The sequence below is a fragment of the Crinia signifera genome, chromosome 8 (genome assembly GCF_055691185.1).
Source record: "Crinia signifera chromosome 8, ASM5569118v1, whole genome shotgun sequence".
In the NCBI taxonomy this organism is placed as follows: domain Eukaryota; kingdom Metazoa; phylum Chordata; class Amphibia; order Anura; family Myobatrachidae; genus Crinia; species Crinia signifera.
Window position 1 is genome coordinate 168,940,281 of NC_139224.1, and position 19,724 is coordinate 168,960,004.

The window sequence follows — 19,724 nt, forward strand, 5'->3', positions numbered from 1 at the left end:
AGCCCCAAGAGGGGATTCTGGCCTTCCAGCCCGAGGAGGGGCCTCAGAGCATCATACCCCAAGAGCGCCCTCAGAGTATGGTGTCCCAAGATGGATCATTGTGTGGCGTGCCCCAAGATGGATCATTGTGTGGCGTGCTCCAAGATGGATCAGTGTGCCATGCACCAGGAGGGGTCACAGTATGCCATGCCCCAGGAGAGATCTCCAGTCCCAGTAGGGTATCTGGTCTTGTAGACCTAGGAAGGGCATCTGAATTTGTAACTCCAGAAGGGGTGTATGATTTTTTTTCTCCAGGATGGGCAGCTGAGCTTCTAATGCCAGGGGAGATGTCTGAGTTGGCAGTTTCAGGAAGTGACTCCAGTGCCCCCAGTCCTAGTTCAGTTCTGTCTATACAGTCAAGTGGAAACCTTCCAATACTGGGTCCCAAAAAAGAAGTAAAGTTTTCTGAAATGAATAATATTCCAGCAGTTGTGAACTCTTCATTTGATTCTCTGCCTAGAAGTTTAGAGGATGGTCGACCATCCGTTTATTTCGATGGAGATCTGGATCAGTTTTATGCATTGGTTCGTCAATATCTTGCCGATGTGGATTCGGGATTGCTGACATCGCTTTCTTCTTCCAAGGTTGTGAAATATTTCCTTTTGGCCTTTAGGGGTAAGGCTTTGGATTGGGCTAACCCACTCATAGAGACCAAGGATCCTATTTTAGAAGATCTCTCAGCTTTTACTGAAGCAGTTCTACAAAGGTTTGCTCCAAAAGCATCAAGATCTGTACCAGGTCCACAGTCTGCTATTTTGAGACTCGGGGTTGCTTCCTTGGTCTCTCTTCATGACGACTCCTCTAGGTATTCTGGTTCTTTGGATTCTTCATCCATTTCTGATACTACTGTCAAAAAGAAAAACATGGTTCTAACACTAGACCAGGACTCTGATTCTGATTTTGATCCCGTAATGGATGAAGCACCGTTTCCTGGTGGTCCTATATTTCGGAAAGCAGTTTTTGTTGAACCGGAGATTCCACCTCTTCCAAGTAGATCAAGACGTTCCCGAGGAGGGAAGAAGAGTCGTCGAAAGCATTAATTGCTACCAGTCCAAGGGGTGTCCGGAGGCCACCCATTCAGGGGGGAGTAATGTCACACTCTGTTATATTGTGTGAATACCTGGTACTCTGACATCACCTTGTCAGCTGATCTCAGCAGCCTATCACACCCCTACAGCTGAGTGATACTCCCTGTGAGAATTCCCACTGGTGCCAGAAGCAAGGTGTTATTTCCCTGAGCTACATGCTGTTCCTTGTCTCCCATGTCAAGTGGAAGATTCTGTTATCTGGCCCAGAATTGCAGTTGCTGTAATTCCCTGCACTCCAGCTAAGTACTTCTCTGCAAGTAATCATCCTGCAAATACTAGTTCACCAAGCTCATCCTGCAAACTCCAGTGTTACCTGCCTATACAGCTGACTGCAATCACCAACTGCACAGTACCTGGGGAGATCCACTCTCAGTCTGCTCATTCAGTCTCTGTTCACTGCTTGTTGGTTCCAAGCTCACACCTGAAGTCATCCAGTGCTGCATAGTATTATCAGTGTTCAGTGTCTCAGGTACTCACACCATTCCAGCATTATACCTGTGTGTATCCAGCCTTCTGATTTACTGTTACCGACCTGGCTATCCCTGTGACCTGCAACTGCTAAATCCTTATCTGCACTACACTCCCTGATATCTGGTACTGACCTGGCTATCCCTGTGACCTGCAACTGCTAAATCCTTGTCTGCACTACGCTCCCTGATATCTGGTACTGACCTGGCTATTCCTGTGACAAAGAACCTGCTCAATCCCTGTGTACCTCCAGCCATCTGTTATTTGCTACCGACCCGGCTATACCTGTGACCTGCACCTGCTAAACCCTTGTCTGACTACTGCTACTTCCAGTGTAACCAGCACCTGTACGAGAAGCCTGGGCAGAGGGCCGCGACCGACGTGCCAGGTGCCGCAAAAGCCCAAATCCCGCTTGGAGGGGTCACTGGCAGAAAACCCCTGGCACGGTTAGACTCCGCGCCTCTGCTCAGGTACAGTCAAATTCTCACACAGGTAGTGTCCTCCTCTGTGATCCGTGACAGGTAGTCAGTAAGCACGGTATAATGGTAGTTAGTAAGCACGGTATAATGGTAGTCAGTAAGCACGGTATAATGGTAGTCGATAAGCACGGTATAATGGTCGTCGGTAAGCACGGTATAATGGTAGTCGGTAAGCACGGTATAATGGTAGTCGGTAAGCACGGTATAATGGTAGTCGGTAAGCACTATATAACGGTAGTCAGTAAGCACGGTATAACGGTAGTCAGTAAGCACCATATAATGGTAGTCAGTAAGCACGGTATAACGGTAGTCGGTAAGCACGGTATAATGGTAGTCGGTAAGCACGGTATAATGGTAGTCGGTAAGCACGGTATCATTTAATTTGTGCACCCATGCTGCATCCAAACCGATCATATGAATCTATGTGAAATTCAGAATCATTTGCATCTCAAGTTGCGGCTGCACTGGTGTAACTGAGAGTCACCAAGGAGTCTGTATGTCGGCATATAGGGTGCATCTGCTTGCAGACTGATCTAGTGCACCAAGGATATTGGTGGAATGGCGCATAGATAATGGTATCTCCCACATACGACCGGCCAATCCGGATGAAGCCCTGAATCAGACCTTGGTGTGCTAGATATATATATTCCGCTCTGTGCCATACTATCCAGCAGGAGTTAATCATTAGTAAATGCAGAAAATGTTCAGCTATATAAATCTCCATAAAACATGATCATTCTGGGGTTTTAGTTGCTAGGCAACATTCCTGACTGATAGCTTCGCTATTGCAATTCGTCAAGGTTACATGAAAATAACGTTAAGCAAATTGTGCCGGGCTTTGCGGCTACGCCAATCACTTCCTTTCAACAGTCCCATCCATAAGTGCCGCATTGTTTGTCGCTCAGTCGAAACGTGAAATCAGTGCTCTAAGGCTGATGCCTTTATGTAAACCGGGGCCTGATTCAGAGGTGGCCGCTGCTGTGGCCACTCATTCATCTATATCCAGAGTTGAGGCTTTCCTTGGTGTAGATCCCTGCGGCGGGCACCAAGACGGCCGCTTTCAGCGTCTGTACCAGCTGTAATAACACCAATGATTACTTTGGCGCCACCTTCGATCACACCATCAAAACTTGCTTCTGCCCTATAACAGGTGCAGCTTCTCCATCTGACTGTGGTCTCTATGGTGAAGACTGATTACATGCCCATGTGCTGGACTTTCGCCGGTCACCCCACAGCACCGGTCACGAGCCATGCACTTATACCGGCCATTTTTCCAAAGACCTTTACATGCACAGTGGATTGTGGGACATTGGGCCTTATTCATACCTGCTGACTGGGCTGCGAGTGTTCGGAGCTCGGTGATCAGGTAAATACTGCCCCACACAAGTGAAATATCGCCATTGTGCATGGCTACGAACACGTAGCCCTCCGTCCCAAAGGCCAGGTTACCACCCCCAAACGGTTGCAGGGTGTCAATCACCTTGTGTATGGATAGCAGATGGCTCGGACATCGGCACAGTGCACCATGCGCGGTGGTCCGATAATCGTCAGGTCTGAATCGGGCCCATAGCCAAAGCATTAAATTAAAGGCCCGACTCTTTCAGGTCAAATGCCGCCCAGTGTGTATGGGGCAGCGATGGGCGGTGAGCAGTGCTGCGCGCTCCCGCATCATCGCCGGTGGCCACCGCTTATTTGCTGGTATAAGCAGCAGATGAGCGACTGGGTGGACGGCTTTCCATAGCGTTGTGCTATGGAAATTCGTCCACCCCCGGGGAAATCGCTCAGTAGGGCTGAAATCTGTCAATGTGTATGCAGTGAGTGATTTTTCAGCCCAGCGACATTCCCCATCAATGTTGTCCATACACGCTGGGCAAAATCACCCAGTGTGTATGGCCCTTAAATCAGCAACTCTGCATCTTTTCTTTTTTGTTTCCAGGACACGTTTCCCCCATCGTCCTCTTTATACCGCACTCGCCTTTCATCATGGAGAAGCCTAGTTAACAAAAAAAACCTGGTGTATAACTTGTCACCCAGCTGCAAAACTAATGGGAAGAATAATATAATAATTGGAAACGTCATTTTTATACTGATTTTTTTTTTAAATTTGAGATTAAAATTATCCTGTAATACTGTCTAGCGGCTTTAAAGAGCCTGCACCTAGTTTACTCTATGAGCAGGTTGTAACTGCCACCTACTGGCCGCTCTGCAAACTACATGAAAATGTTTGACTTAAATAGGAGCGAGCGGCGACTAGCCGGGAGAGACCGTAAACTATCAGTCTGTGCTCCCAAGGCCATGCAGTGCTCCCATTGTCTTGCTGGTATTAGGAGGGGGGCAGGGAGATAGCAGTTAAAGGATAGTGGGAGATAAAAGGGGGGAAGGTAAGAGAGAATAAGGTGGTAGGCGCCTCCCCATGGGAGTAGACCCATACTTAAGGACAGGACAGGTAAAGGGGAGAGGATCAGAGAGAGCAAGAGAGCAGACCATAAGGATTGACTCACCAGCAGCTTTAAAGTTAAAAAGAAGCAATGGGCCGTCCTAAGAGATCCAGAGAAGTGCCAGCGAGATTTAAGGGACTGGAGCAGCAGAAGAAGAAAGCAAGGAGGGCTCCAGCAGCAGGAGATCTGAGATCGGCACCAGGAGGGCAGCATCCAGCAGTGGAACAGGCCGGCCAAGAGGAAGACTCCAGCAGCGGGCAGCAGCGCCGAAGAGAAGCAGCAGCAGCCGGGACATACACACAGAGTCGGGTAGGAGCATCCCCAGGGCCGCACTCGCAGCTAGAGCGCAGCCCGTCCCCTCCTTACCCGACTCCCAGCAGCAGCGGGCACAGAGCGTTGTCTGTCCCCTGCGCCCCCCCTCCCTCTGAGGGGTTAACAGAGGACGCCTGGCTCCCACTACAATCTCCGCAAGAACAGAGATCACCACCCGACCCCCGCTACCGCACAGCGCCGCTCAGCCGCATTCAGGACCCGGCGACTGACCCCCAGGAGGAGGCAGCGCCATTCAGCGGCAGCCAGCGCTTGGCGGCATCACCCGGCCACTATCCCCAGCCTGTGCTCGCCCCCCCCCCCCCGGGAGGTCAATAAGTAATTCCCCCGAGCTGTTCACTCCATGGGCGAGCTCACAGCCGGGGGTTCTCCCCAATCAGGGTGCCCAACATGGCGCCCAGCCCTCTGTAGCTGCCCGGACACAGGCACCCCCCTCCCCCCAGCCACACTGTCACAGCCAGGCTACGCAATCAGCAGCCAGGCATTCGGGCGGGGGAGGGTGCAATCACGTCACCGTGTACTCAGAGCCTGCCCCTCCCACCGCCTTTCATCCCCTCCCCGACAATTTACAGTATCAGCAATCAGCAGCACAGTCAGCTGCTCCCCCTAGTAGCCAGCCAGCAGCATTACATGGCTCCCAATTAACACAGGGCAGCTTATCACAGATAGACCAGCAGGGGCTGCAACAACCACCTGTGCACCAAGGATATTTCCCAACCGCAGCGCCCAGCGGGCGATTGCAACCAAGCAACCCCGTCATACCAACCCAACAAGGGTACGCGCAACAAATCTCAAACCCAGGTCATCAGGGCAGGCGAGCCACATTAGGTCAGCCCACACACAACCTTCTCTACCCCCCTGGGAACCCCGCCGCAGGGTGGCCCACACAGGGAGCCCCGTCGCAGGCAGCGCCTTGGGCACCCTACCAATTCAGGACATTTGGTTATTACACCCAGCCTAGCCACGCATCACAGCATGCAAACCCCCCAGGACTGCATTACCCGCACCCCCAGCCCGGCCATATGCCATATGGGCCAAACAATAATGCATGGCCCTTCCCCTCTGCACCAGCGCAAACAAGCGCAGAGGCACCCGGTAGCACGGCCGCAAACGCCTGGCCACAGACCACCCCCTCAGAGTTCAACCCTGTACCCTCACGGCACCAAAACTCATCCATAGCACCCGCGCAATACGCAGGGTATCAACCCCAAGGGCAACAGGGGTTCGAGCACAGTTTTAGGCAGGTGGCCACTAGCCATGGGGCTTATCCCTCAATGCCAACCCAGTGGCACTACCCCCAACTCGGACATTCTGGGCAAACAGCACCACCACCTTCACAGCATCAAGGGACACAGCAAGCCAATGGGCACTCACGACAGGAAGAATCTACAACCATCAATTGCCCGCCCCAAGGTCAGCCAAGCAATATAATGGATAGCAACACCACGCCAGCAAGCTCAAGCTTGATACCTACCGGCGAGCAAGGGGCAGTAGGCAACACCACGGCAACAAGTGCAAGACAGATACCAGAGGCAGCGGCAGCAAGCACTTCTCCGGAGAATGGCCAAGACAGCACAGGAGCGGCCGAGAGCAGTGGTGAGTCAAATGCAGGGTCATCAGACTCTGATTCCGATACAGGAGACATTGATAGTGAGGCAGAGGCAGCCAACCCAGGACAGGCAAAACTCTTTAAAATGCTTAGAAAGATGAGGAAGAGGGAAAAGGACAGCAGGAAGAAGAGTAAGAAAACCAAGGGCAAGGAGTCAGAGGAGAGGGAATCTCTTACATGCGCATCTACAACCATTGACAGGGGGGTGCGTAGCGCAGTGTCAAAGGACATAAAAACTGGGAAATACGTGGACATCTTCGCCATTACAAAGGAGACAAAGAAAGCATGTGAGCTGGCTGCTAACAAGGGGCCAGCAGCTGAGGCAGAATATAAAACGTACAACAGGTGGCTAAGTGGGATGTACAAATTTGCAGCGTGTTATCTCAAGACCAGGCCGAAGGAGAACATGAATGTGCTGATATACATGAACATGATACATGACATGGTGGAGAACAGCAGGGCAAACACATGGAGGGCTTACGACGAAGCCTTCCGCAGGAAGCACAGTGGCCGGAAGGTGCTCACATTAGGAGAGAAAGATGTAGAAATTTGGCTGGATGTGACACAACCCAAGGAAGAGGAGCAGTCCAGCGAGCAGGGGAATGGGGCGGGGAGGCCTAGTTTTCAAGGGAAGGCAAGTGGCAAATGCTTTGCGTACATCCGCGCCCAGTGCACAAGAGGTCAGAATTGCAGGTTCATGCACGCATGCTCTCAATGTGGGAAGGAGCACCCAGCAAAAGAATGCAGTGGAAGGGCAGGCGGTTTCCCTGGAGAAAAGTCAGAAGGAGATCAGCGGTTTATGTAAGGCCATTACCCCAGTGAAATTGGGAGGCATTTAAAAATGGCCAAGCGGATGCAAAGAACTTGTTAAGGCAGCGATGCCCAGGGAGGTATTCACAATACCCTTCAGGAACAGGGGTCTCAAGTGGTCTGTTGTCTTTGCAGGAGGAAAATGGGTAATCCCGGAACGGGGTCCAAGGGCGAGATACGGTGGGGAAGCGTTTCAGTTCATGTGATGGTTATCATGTAGGTTTTAGTTTGATAGGGCGAGGGAAGGTCACGGTGAGGTGGCGGGCTATGGTTCTAGGAACCTAGCGTTGGTGGAAGTACTGCGGGCCAGCCAAAGTTTGGCGCCAGGAAACGGAGGCACCCCAGAAGAGGGGGTGCAAGATCCAAGGCCTGGCGTCGGAGGAGGCAATTGGGGGACCCCGGGCGGTTACAGGTTTCAGTTGCGAGAAGGGGTCCCCCCCCCCCCCCGGGCGGCTTGATTCAGTTACGTTGGAGGGCTGGTGGACCGCAGTGCTATCTTTGCCACCTAAGAGAGTAGGATGATAATTGTTATCTGGTAAAATAAATGTGACCTCAATTCGCCAAAATAAATGACTCAGTTTGGTTATTCCAGGTAAAGGGGAAAAGGGAGGGGGGGAGGCTTTAAGGGTGGGGGTGCTTGGTCTGTTTAAGGTAAATGGAATGGCGGGAGCATCAGACGCTCAGAGGTTTAATAGGAGCGAGCGGCGACTAGCCGGGAGAGACCGTAAACTATCAGTCTGTGCTCCCAAGGCCATGCAGTGCTCCCATTGTCTTGCTGGTATTAGGAGGGGGGCAGGGAGATAGCAGTGAAAGGATAGTGGGAGATAAAAGGGGGGAAGGTAAGAGAGAATAAGGTGGTAGGCGCCTCCCCATGGGAGTAGACCCATACTTAAGGACAGGACAGGTAAAGGGGGGAGGATCAGAGAGAGCAAGAGAGCACACCGTAAGGATTGTCCCACCCACCCACCCTTGGACGAAGAAGGAGCAACATCCAAACAGCATCTAGGTTACAGCAGAGATTGTCTTAACAGAGGCGGAAGTACTGCGGGCCAGCCAAAGTTTGGCGCCAGGAAACGGAGGCACCCCAGAAGAGGGGGTGCAAGATCCAAGGCCTGGCGTCAGAGGGGGCAATTGGGGGACCCCGGGTGGTTACAGGTTTCAGTTGCGAGAAGGGGTCCCCCCCCCCCGGGGCGGCTTGATTCAGTTATGTTGGAGGGCTGGTGGACCGCAGTGCTATCTTTGCCACCTAAGAGAGTAGGATGATAATTGTTATCTGGTAAAATAAATGTGACCTCAATTCGCTAAAATAAATGACTCAGTTTGGTTATTCCAGGTAAAGGGAAAAAGGGAGGGGGGGGGGCTTTAAGGGTGGGGTTGCTTACTCTGTTTAAGGTAAATGGAATGGCGGGAGCATCAGACGCTCAGAGGTTTATTAAGGTATTGGTGCTATTTAAAGATTGGAGTCCCCTAATTACACAGCTTATCTAGCTTCTCTCAGCAACACATTATAGCACAATGGCGCATTGAGGGCGAGACAGCTTGCAGTACCTCTGTCAGTAACCCTAGATAATTGCATAGGATGCCCTTGTCTACAGACCTTCTGACCCCTCAGGCAACCAATTACCTCATTATATAATGTTCTGTTAGAGCAGGTGAAGGGGAAACAGACCAGTCATTAGAGAAGTGTGGGCCGAAGTGTGTACCCTTGTACAGTCTACTCACCTTGTCCGTACTTCCAGATGTGCGTGCCTATATATACATGTATGTATATATATATATATATATATATATATATATATATATACACTAGTTACTGGTCCAGAACGGAGAAACACATATTCCGCAGCGCTTTACAGAGAATATTTGAACACTCACATCAGTCCCTGCCCCAGTGGAGCTTACAATCTATATTCCCTACCACATGTACATGCACACACAGACATTGTAGGGTTAATTTGTTGGGAGCCAATTAACCTACAAGTATATTTTTGGAATGTGGGAGGAAACCGCGCTGTGAGGCAGTAATGCTAACCATTACACCATCCGTACTGCCCGTATATATATAACACATGGTGGGAATAGAACCCATGACCTCAGTGCTGTGAGGCAGTAATGCTAACTATTACACCGTCCGTACTGCCCGTATATATATAACACATGGTGGGGATAGAACCCATGACCTCAGCACTGTGAGGCAGTAATGCTATAACCATTACACCGTCTGTACTGCCCCGTATATATAACACATGGTGGGGATAGAACCCATGACCTCAGTGCTGTGAGGCAGTAATGCTAACCATTACACCATCCGTTCTGCCCCATATATATAACACATGGTGGGAATAGAACCCATGACCTCAGTGCTGTGAGGCAGTAATGCTAACCATTACACCATCCGTACTGCCCCGTATATATATAACACATGGTGGGGATAGAACCCATGACCTCAGCACTGTGAGGCAGTAATGCTATAACCATTACATCGTCCGTACTGCCCCGTATATATAACACATGGTGGGGATAGTACCCATGACCTCAGCACTGTGAGGCAGTAATGCTAACCATTACATCGTCCGTACTGCCCCACAGGGCCACCACTAGTAATTTTGGGGCCTGGGACTGACTTGATTTGATTTATCAGCCAGATGTGGTCAAAATCGGATGATTGCATGCAATATCTTGCAAGTGTATGGGCAGCATAAGTTCTATTGACCCTATGTCCCATACCCCACAAAACAATGTAAACTCTTCGGGGTCGATCCTATTATCCCCGATGTGTGCGGGTGATTCGCTGAGTGCGAATCATCACAACACTGGGTGCACTTTATGGTGGGCTGAATTCGCTGAAAAGTGCTCACACCTTCATAGGGGTGCGAGCAATTTTGAGTGAATGAAGCCCTGCGACGGGTGCGAGTTAGGGTTAATTTGGGTGCCGTTTTCAGCGTGAAAACAGCACCCGAACGGCAACTCGCACCACTTCATATCTTATACATAAATTGAGCCCATCCTAACAGCCCCAGCCCCCCAGGTAGTGTCCCCCATAGCATACAAAAGAAGACTGGGGGCCAGATGTATCAAGCTTCAAAAAGTGATAACGTGGAGAGTGATAAACAGCCAGCCAATCAGCTCGTAGCTGACATGTTACAGGCTGGGTTTGGAAAATGACAGTAAGGAGCTGATGACATGTTACAAGCTGGTTTTTGGCCCTGTGTGAGGATGAATTCCGAGATACTCTGACCTTTAGTTTGCTGGATAATGGGGACGCAGTTGTATAATCTGTAGCAATCTCATGTTCCTGGGCCTGGCCTCTCACTGTCAGATGTAACTATTGATCCTGACGCCTGTTCCATCCACCGTACAAAGGGAAATGTCATAAGTGCAATGTATGTGTCAGGCCAGCCTATGTAATGTATACACAGAACATATGATTACGCCGCGTTATTCATGTCTCACGGATATGGAAATGAGACAGCGCTGTACGGCGTGATGCATTATTTATAGAGTCTTGTGAAGAAGGTGCTACTGAGTACAGCGCAGGTATAATGCACACCAGCTACACACTGTGTGATAAGTCTGTCCTGCCGAGTGGCAGGAAGGGGGGGCATGACACCGATTGAGGCCCTCACCCACTGCTCAACTGTTGAATCCTACTCCCAGAAATGTCAGTCTGGTTTTTTTTTTTATTATTCATCAATCAGGTAAATTATATCTATTTAAAAGCTTATATCATAATATTTTTAACACCCCCTCCCCCACCACCACCAAAAAAAAGAAATAAAAAAAAAGCCTATATGCCCATCAGTAACAGAATTACAGGTGCTTAGAGATGAACGGCACAACTGAATCGTGGAGCCGGAAGGGCATTTCTGATTTGCACCCCAGTGGCAATTGATCCGCCCTTCCAGTGGTAATGGCTCTCCCAGTGACATCATACTGCCCCCCCATCCCCCCAACCACCACCACCAGTGCCAAACAAAACACAGGGGCAGTAATTCCTCACTCCCTGTCTCCATTGGCAAGAGATCCCATATTGGATGTGGACTCCCCACCCCCATCTCTGGTCTCGCTTCTCTCGGAATCCATATCCAGCCAATCAGAAGTGTCTATTGTGGAAATGAGAATCCTGGGCTTTCCCTGATTGGATGACAGGCAGCACTAGTAATATCTTCTTCCTGCTGAATCAAGGCTAAGAAAATATATTATCTTACATCTGGAAACCAGAAGGTGCGGCAGCGTGGTTTTTATTTCAATTATTGTCTTTTTGTTTTTGCTTTTTTTTGGATAACAGGCATTGGTCTTAGGGAACCATTACCATTGTACTGGGATAGCTGAGGTATAAGGTTGCTCTCCAGGGATCGCTATCTTCTCCATTGCCTTAGCCTCCACACCTGAGAAGGGTGAGGGTCACTTTGTTTTTAGACACCCCGCTATGAAGCCCTGGTATAACCGGACTTGGATTGGATTCCGTTATGACAGGGGTGGAGGCTCTTCCATAGACAAAACAGTAAGTCACCCTCCTGCATCCTCCCGCTTGAAATGGGTGGTACGAGGTGTGTGATAAACCGAATCTCGTCATTGTATCACATGGCTGTCAACATGTCAAGAGCATGTCGAAAGATATACAATGGTTGGACGGTAAAGGTGACTAACTAGATGAGCTTAAAGTCTAGTGGGTGTGATAATATATATATAAATGAGTGGAATCACAACTGTAGCTACTGGTGAGCTGGGAAGTTTGCCAGCAGCGCTATCAGTCTAATGAGTGTTGCATGAGGTGAACACTGTGGGGAGGGGGGGGGGGGGATGGTGTACTGGTTTGACCTGAAAATGGGGGTGGCCCGTAATCAACATCTCTGCCTGCAAACAAAGAATAAACTCTGTAAAATATGGAAGTGCGCAGTATTTCTTCACTGGTCTGTGTTATGTACACGTAGTAGGGTGTGACCAACGATGGGTGCACAATCACTCATTTGTATTAAATAAGGAACATTTATGACTATGATATAAAGTTATAAAATGGTATTTACATAAAACAATGCCAATGTGTTGGTAAGGGCAGTACGGATGGTGTAATGGTTAGCATTACTGCCTCACAGCACTGAGGTCATGGGTTCTATCCCCACCATGTGTTATATATATATGGGGCAGTATGGACGGTGTAATGGTTACATTACTGCCTCACAGCGCTGAGGTCATGGGTTCTATCCCCACCATGTGTTATATATACGGGACAGTACGGACGGTGTAATGGTTAGTATTACTGCCTCACAGCGCTGAGGTCATGGGTTCTATCCCCACCATGTGTTATATATACGGGACAATACGGACGGTGTAATGGTTAGTATTACTGCCTCACAGCGCTGAGGTCATGGGTTCTATCCCCACCATGTGTTATATATACGGGACAGTACGGACGGTGTAATGGTTACATTACGGCCTCACAGCACTGAGGTCATGGGTTCTATCCCCACCATGTGTTATATATATACAGGGCAGTACGGATGGTGTAATGGTTAGCATTACTGCCTCACAGCACTGAGGTCATGGGTTCTATTCCCACCATGTGTTATATATCCGGGGCAGTACGGACGGTGTAATGGTTATTATTACTGCCTCACAGCGCTGAGGTCATGGGTTCTGTCCTCACCATGTGATATATACGGGGCAATACGGATGGTGTAATGGTTAGCATTACTGCCTCACAGCACTGAGGACATGGGTTCTATCCCCACCATGTGTTATATATACGGGGCAGTACGGACGGTGTAATGGTTAGTAATTTAGTGGGTGTAGGGATCCACTTAAGGGCGCTCCCTATCGTTTGGACAAGGTGTGATTGGCAAAAAAGGAGCGGAGAGGGAGGAAGGAAAACAGGGAATGTGATACTTCCCTTTCCTTGTCCTATGTCGGATATTTTCTCCGTTAGGGGCTCCTGAGTTAGGGTATTTGTAATATACGATATCTCCAGACGTCCATATGGAAACAAACCACAATGAAAAGTATCTTAGGGATAGAAGGTTAATATTTCAATGTCACTGTGAGTGTTGGTGGCGTACCGAACTCACTTGTGACAACAGAGTGATAAACACATCAATGGTATCTTTGAGTGGGTGAATGGGGTAGCGTACCCATACTCACGTGGGGAAGCGATAATCAAAGCTCATCAAGGTTTCTTTTTAGCCGTTTTATTGTGTAAAAACAAGGTGTGGGTAAAAACCATCAAGAAATATAAACTTATAAAAAAGGTCAGGAGTGGATGGAGAGGTGCCTTACCATGTAATGATTTTGGTGAAGTTAAACCGGATACCAGACACCAATATGTACACAGGTTAGCTTCACTCACCTTTTGCACTTTTCTGCCTTAGTAAATACACTGGGTCTGGGCCAACATGTTTCGAGATGTCAGATCCTGAATCCAGACCAGTGTGTTTCACGTTCCGGTATTTATGTGTTAGGGCATTTCCGGTTCCGGGGTATGTGACCCGGAAGTGCGGTGATCGTTTTTTCATACAATAATAAAAATAACATTGGATAATGTCTATGGTGTGTTATAAACTTCCCCTTGGTGGTAGCTTCTTTTGACTCTTGCAGTGGGCTGTCTTTTATTCATGCCGTATGTCCTTGCTGGGGATCGTGTTCGGCGATACCGGAAGTAGTTTTGCCGCGACCGGAAGTTTCTCTGACGGGAATGCTCTTGCGTGCTCCCGGAAGGACGCGCTGTGTGATAAGATTGTGGCTTGTGGTGTAATGGTTAGCATTACTTACTCACAGCGCTGAGGTCATGGGTCCCACCATGTGTTATATATACGGGGCAGTATGGACGGTGTAATGGTTAGCATTACTACCTTACAGCACTGAGGTCATGGGTTCTATCCCCACCATGTGTTATATATACGGGGAAGTACGGATGGTGTAATGGTTAGCATTACTGCCTCACAGCACTTAGGTCATGGGTTCTATCTCCACCATGTGTTATATATACAGGGCAGTACGGATGGTGTAATGGTTAGCATTACTGCCTTACAGCACTGAGGTCATGGGTTCTATTCCCACCATGTGTTATATATACGGGGCAGTACGGATGGTGTAATGGTTACATTACTGCCTCACAGCGCTGAGGTCATGGGTTCTATTTCCACCATGTGTTATATATACGGGGCAGTACAGACGGTGTAATGGTTAGCATTACTGCCTCACAGCTGAGGTCATGGGTTCTATTCCCACCATGTGTTATATATACGGGCAGTACCAGTAGCGCACGCAGGGGGGGTTTCTGAGTACCCAGAAACCCCCCAGGAATCTGAAGGCCCTAGTCTGAAGGCTGAAGGTCCCCTCTTTCCATGGATACAAGAATTTTAAAAATCGGCCCTGGGGAACCGGAGATATCTGACTTCAAAACAGTGGATCCCATCCAAGCCTGTTAATTGCTCTCCCCAGTCAGATATTTCAGTTTCTGTCTGACTTAGAGTTTTTCTGAGGGTATATTCCAAAAGCTGGGACTCTCCCCCTTTGATGGACACTACAAGCTGGTCTTTACTGTGCCCAGAACCAGAGATCAGCCTTCCAGCAGCTGGTTACTGCTCCAGCTCCACACACCTGGTATGTAGTATTATATACTTGTGGGCAGATTGCTCTGCCTCCTGAACTCTGATCCCCTCGTCCCCAATACCATTTGGTAGGTGCGATTCTCTAGTTTTTAATTCCATTAAAAGCTAAGAAATCTAGTTCCGGGAACTAGAGATATCTGCAGGCAAGCAAGCTGTCCTCCCACCAGAAAATTATAAATAATAAGCCCACTCCACTATACACCCCTCCTCTGCGTATTAAACATCCTCTACCACCCTGGAAGTTATGTATCAGGGCCCCTTCATTCGGCCCAATGCCCCCTTCTCCCACATCATCTTCCACCATCTGTGCAGTAAAGGGGTAATTAGTGGAAATTACTGATCCAGGCCCTACATGCTGAGTGGTTGATATAATACCCCCTACCACCCGCGGGACATCAAAGCTTCCGCTCATAGCACCCCCCACCCCTTCCGCTGGAGGATAGGTAGGGGCCCCAGAACATTGCTATGCCCAGGGGTCTACACTGCTGTTATGTATATATATATATATATATATATATATATATATATATATATATATATATATAAATATAATTATTATTATTTATATACATTTTGTCTATCTATAATACTTCACCTAACAGTCCATCTCTGTGCTTTGCTCCGCCCCTCTGGAAACCCCCTTCTGAAAATCCTGCGTTTGCCCCTGAGTACGGACGGTGTAATGGTTACATTACTGCCTCACAGCTGAGGTCATGGGTTCTATTCCCACCATGTGTTATATATACGGGGCAGTACGGACGGTGTAATGGTTAGCATTACTGCCTCACAGCGCCGAGGTCATGGGTTCTATCCCCACCATGTGTTATATATACGGGGCAGTACGGATGGTGTAATGGTTAGCATTACTGCCTCACAGCGCTGAGGTCATGGGTTCTATCCCCACCATGTGTTATATTTACGGGGCAGTACGGATGGTGTAATGGTTAGCATTACTGCCTCCCAGTGCTGAGGTCATGGGTTCAATTCCCATCATGGTTCTGTGTGGAGTTTGTATATTCTCCCCGTGCTTGCGTGGGTTTCCTCCCCCAATCCAAAAATATACTGGTAGGCTAATTGGCTCCCAACAAATTAACCCTAGAATGTCTCTGTGTGCGTGTACATGTGGCAGGGAATATAGATTGTAAGCTCCACTGGGGCAAGGACTGATGTGAATAGGTATGCGCTATATAAGAAACTGTTAATAAATAATAATAATGACGCAGTATTGAATATGTAACTGTTAGATCACCGTGGTATGGCCCAAAGTATTATAGTTATATTAATGTTTTCTTAGGGCACGTTATACAGCTATTAATTCTGAGTCTTTACAAGTGACTTGTGATGTCATATATATGTAATATTGTATATTACACTGGGAAATGGTCACTATGTCATCAAGGGGAAGGTTGACATGCATTGAGTCGACCACTGAAGGTTGACATGGGCAAGGTCTACAGTCAAAAGGCAGACATGGAATGTTCACATTTTTTTTGAGTGGACATGTGCCGACAGGTGGTATTTCATGCCCTACCATCCAGAGCGCAGAGAGCCATGCGAGGGGGTTCACTTTTTCAGTGTCCGTGTCGCCTGTGTCGACTTTCAGGATTAAAAAAACACGAATAACCCCATGTCGACATTTTGACTGTGGACCTAGTCCATGTCGAACTAATGCATGTGTCGACCTAATGACCTGTCGACCTAACCCCATGTCGACTTTCAGGTGTGCTGACCTTGATGCATGTTGACCTACATAAAAGGGTCTGCCTACAGTCTCATGCCTTTATATTGGCAGGAATTGAAGTGTTACTGCCGACGGGCACGCACACATCTTTTCAGACTAGACTTTTCTCATTGTGCCCAGTAGTTTGGTCGGGTTTAGGTGCTTTGCACTCCGAAACCCGACTTTAACGGGTGCGATAGCCATAATAAAATCACCATTTGAATATCACCCCATGATCTCCCGTCACTTTAGATGGGAGATCAGGCGTGAAAAAAAAAAAAACATTTTAATTTCCCCCATAGTGTTCACTTTATATACAGTAATGAGACCATATACACAGAGTGCCTTTATATGGTCAGGAAACTATGTAGTCTACACCTTACCATATATATACAGTAAGGAGGCCATTTAAATACACATTAGTTCCACCCAGTGCCTTTATACAAGTCATAGAAAATGACACAATATCCATAATTTACAATGTACTCCTAGAGAGGCTTATTCCTTATAGTTAAGCTGAGGATATAAAGACCAGTTTAACTGCAGTCCTAATATAGTGTTCGTGACGCGTTTCATTGTGGCATAATCCATCTGATGCCACAACGAAACGCGTCAGAACGTAATTGTCAGTTTAACTAAAAATGTTGACAAACAATTATTTAAACAACTTTTAAGGCAAGATGAAAACTTGATCGGTTTATTTCTTTTTTGTGTTACAGGCAAACGGACACAGTTTTGTATATATGGAGCATGAACAGGCCGTTTCGCTCCTGAAGAACTTTCCAACAACAGTAGACCTTGTAATTCAACGTGAGCTTACTGTCTAAATATTTTTTATAAGCGGTAATAATATCAGTTAGACAGATCTCTTCTAAGACGTTTTGCCAATTGCTGGATCAATGGCAAAGATCAGTGCCAAATGTAGTATAATGGTTGCTATTGACTGACAGATGATGACAGTATACATAATGTGGATAACAGATGTATTCCTTTTAATCAATAGCCTGAGGCTGGGCTGAGCTTTGGTGCAGTTTTATAAATGAAATGAATAAGTTTATTCCCAAAGCGGATTTATAGAGCATGGAAGCACACAAGACGCAGCTCTTCCTGTACCTGAACCGCCATCAAGCACTGCCTCGACATTGTATATGCCTTTTATATAGAATATAAAAAAATAACGTAAGAGGAATCGCAAGTCATATTTTGACTTCTATACAAAAAATGATTACAAAACAGAAAAATATTTTCTTAACTAACGGATAAATTGATAAGAAAGTATTTATTAAAGATGTAGATGTTACATTGAATTATTAATCCCTTTTTATATAATAGATACGTATGCCTTATGGAAATCACTTTAAACGTATAGAATTAATTCCATTATTTTAATTTAATTGTTTCGAAAAAGGAAAAAAAAAAGTGGAACTCGATGCCTCTAATGCGTTTCATCGCCTCTATAATTGTATGTTGTGGTTAAACCAGTGGATCCCAAACTTGCTTGAATCACGGAGCCCTAGATATCGAGGCAACCCTAGGTTGAAAGTTTGATCAATTAAAAAAAAAATATATAAAATTAAGTAAATTGTACCTACCTGTTACCCCTAGGGTCAGTTATATGGTGGTAGATATATTTGTGGTTCTAATTGTCCACATGTTTTTTTGATTGACAGCCATTAGAAATCATAAACATGTCACCATAAATAATTTGGTCACATGTTTGACCATAAACAATTAAACCAAAAAAAGTGTTTGCTTTGGTCAAAATAATTTGACCATTATATCATTTGACAATAATATAATTTGACCACAAATAATTCACCATATTATAAATTGGACCATATTATAATTTAACCATAATATAATTTGATAATAAATAATCAGTTTTGGTCAAAATAATTTGACCATAAATAATTCACCATAAAATAATTTGACCATAAATAAATAGTTTTGGGCCTCGTTTATAAACCCATGTCTCGTTGCAGGGTTCCTAGGCACACAGTTTGGGAACCACTTCGTTAAACCATAATTTTGCTATAAATGGTTTCTGCATTGGGTGTTTTATTTATATATTAGGGAAATCTATTTTAGTGGGTCATGGTTAGCTGAAAGCTTTGTTTTGACCTGAAGTTGGTTTTAAAAAGATGCAGATGTTTGGGACAACTATTTTTTTTAATACATATAAAGGAAGTCAATACTTCATAGAACATTTTACAGTGTGTTATCGTCTAAGGCCAGAATAAAATTATATATATAAAAAAAAAAAGTGCTTCAAAGTTTGGGAAGAAAATAATCGTCTCTTCAACTCTCCTTTGGCACTGAACCCAGTAAAACTCTGTTTTAATGGTCACCAATGTATAAACACTGCTTCATCTCCCATTTTCGTATGAACGCCAATGAATGTTAAAACTCACTTTTCAGGTGAAATTGAATTACTCTTTCTAAAATGTTTATATGAAGAATTTTTATGTTGTGGCAAGACGGAGCATCAAGGACTGTTAGTTTTTCGATGGCATGTGTTCTGTTTTACATTTTTTTTTTTGGCTTTGTTTATTCTTAGAATATTTTTTTCCATGCTTTCAATTGCTTCTGTGGAAGATTTCAAATAAAAGTGATTCAGATCTTAAGTAACGTTGCAATAGCCAAATAACTGTAGGCTTCTTGCTTTCTTTCTGACATTAAAGGCCAATTTTCCTTGAAACAAAAAGCCCACATTGCCAATGCCCTCAGTGCCCTGTACTGGAGGCAACAGTAATAAAATTCAATTGGTTGAGGGGTCTCTGGGGGACTCCCGTGTATTTTATTCCAGCATTCTGAAGTAGCTGGACAATGGGATGGGTAGGTCAGAACTCAATGGATGACCAACCCTATTACTGGAGGTAAGCAGGCAGAACATTGTGGGCCATCCCACTCTGCAGCAAGCATTTATGTTGCCCTGGGGGCCCTCTGCTAGCTGGTGCTCTACTGGTAGCGTACCCTTGCCTACGCTGGGCCGGCCATGGTTGCCGCAACTCCCCAGCTGTCAATCATGGATATTGGAATGGACAAACAGCTGTGCACTTTGGAAAAAAATGGTAGGCGGTACACGCCTTGGGGAGAACACCGTCCTATACAGAAGCGTTTGTGGTTCCTCCATTGT

The 19,724-nt window shown here is 46.8% G+C and overlaps 1 protein-coding gene across 9 annotated transcripts in view; it reads left to right on the plus strand.

Annotated features, from left to right (window-relative positions):
* The window catches only part of LRRC7 (leucine rich repeat containing 7), a 281,010-nt gene extending 261,798 nt beyond the window's left edge, over positions 1-19,212 (plus strand). For all 9 annotated transcript variants that reach the window (XM_083157731.1, XM_083157733.1, XM_083157728.1 and 6 more), the window contains one exon: positions 17,308-19,212. In XM_083157731.1, the coding sequence (XP_083013857.1) occupies positions 17,308-17,415 (108 nt within the window). In that variant the 3' untranslated portion in view covers positions 17,416-19,212. The remainder of the gene's footprint in view (positions 1-17,307) is intronic.
* Positions 19,213-19,724: the final 512 nt, after the last annotated feature.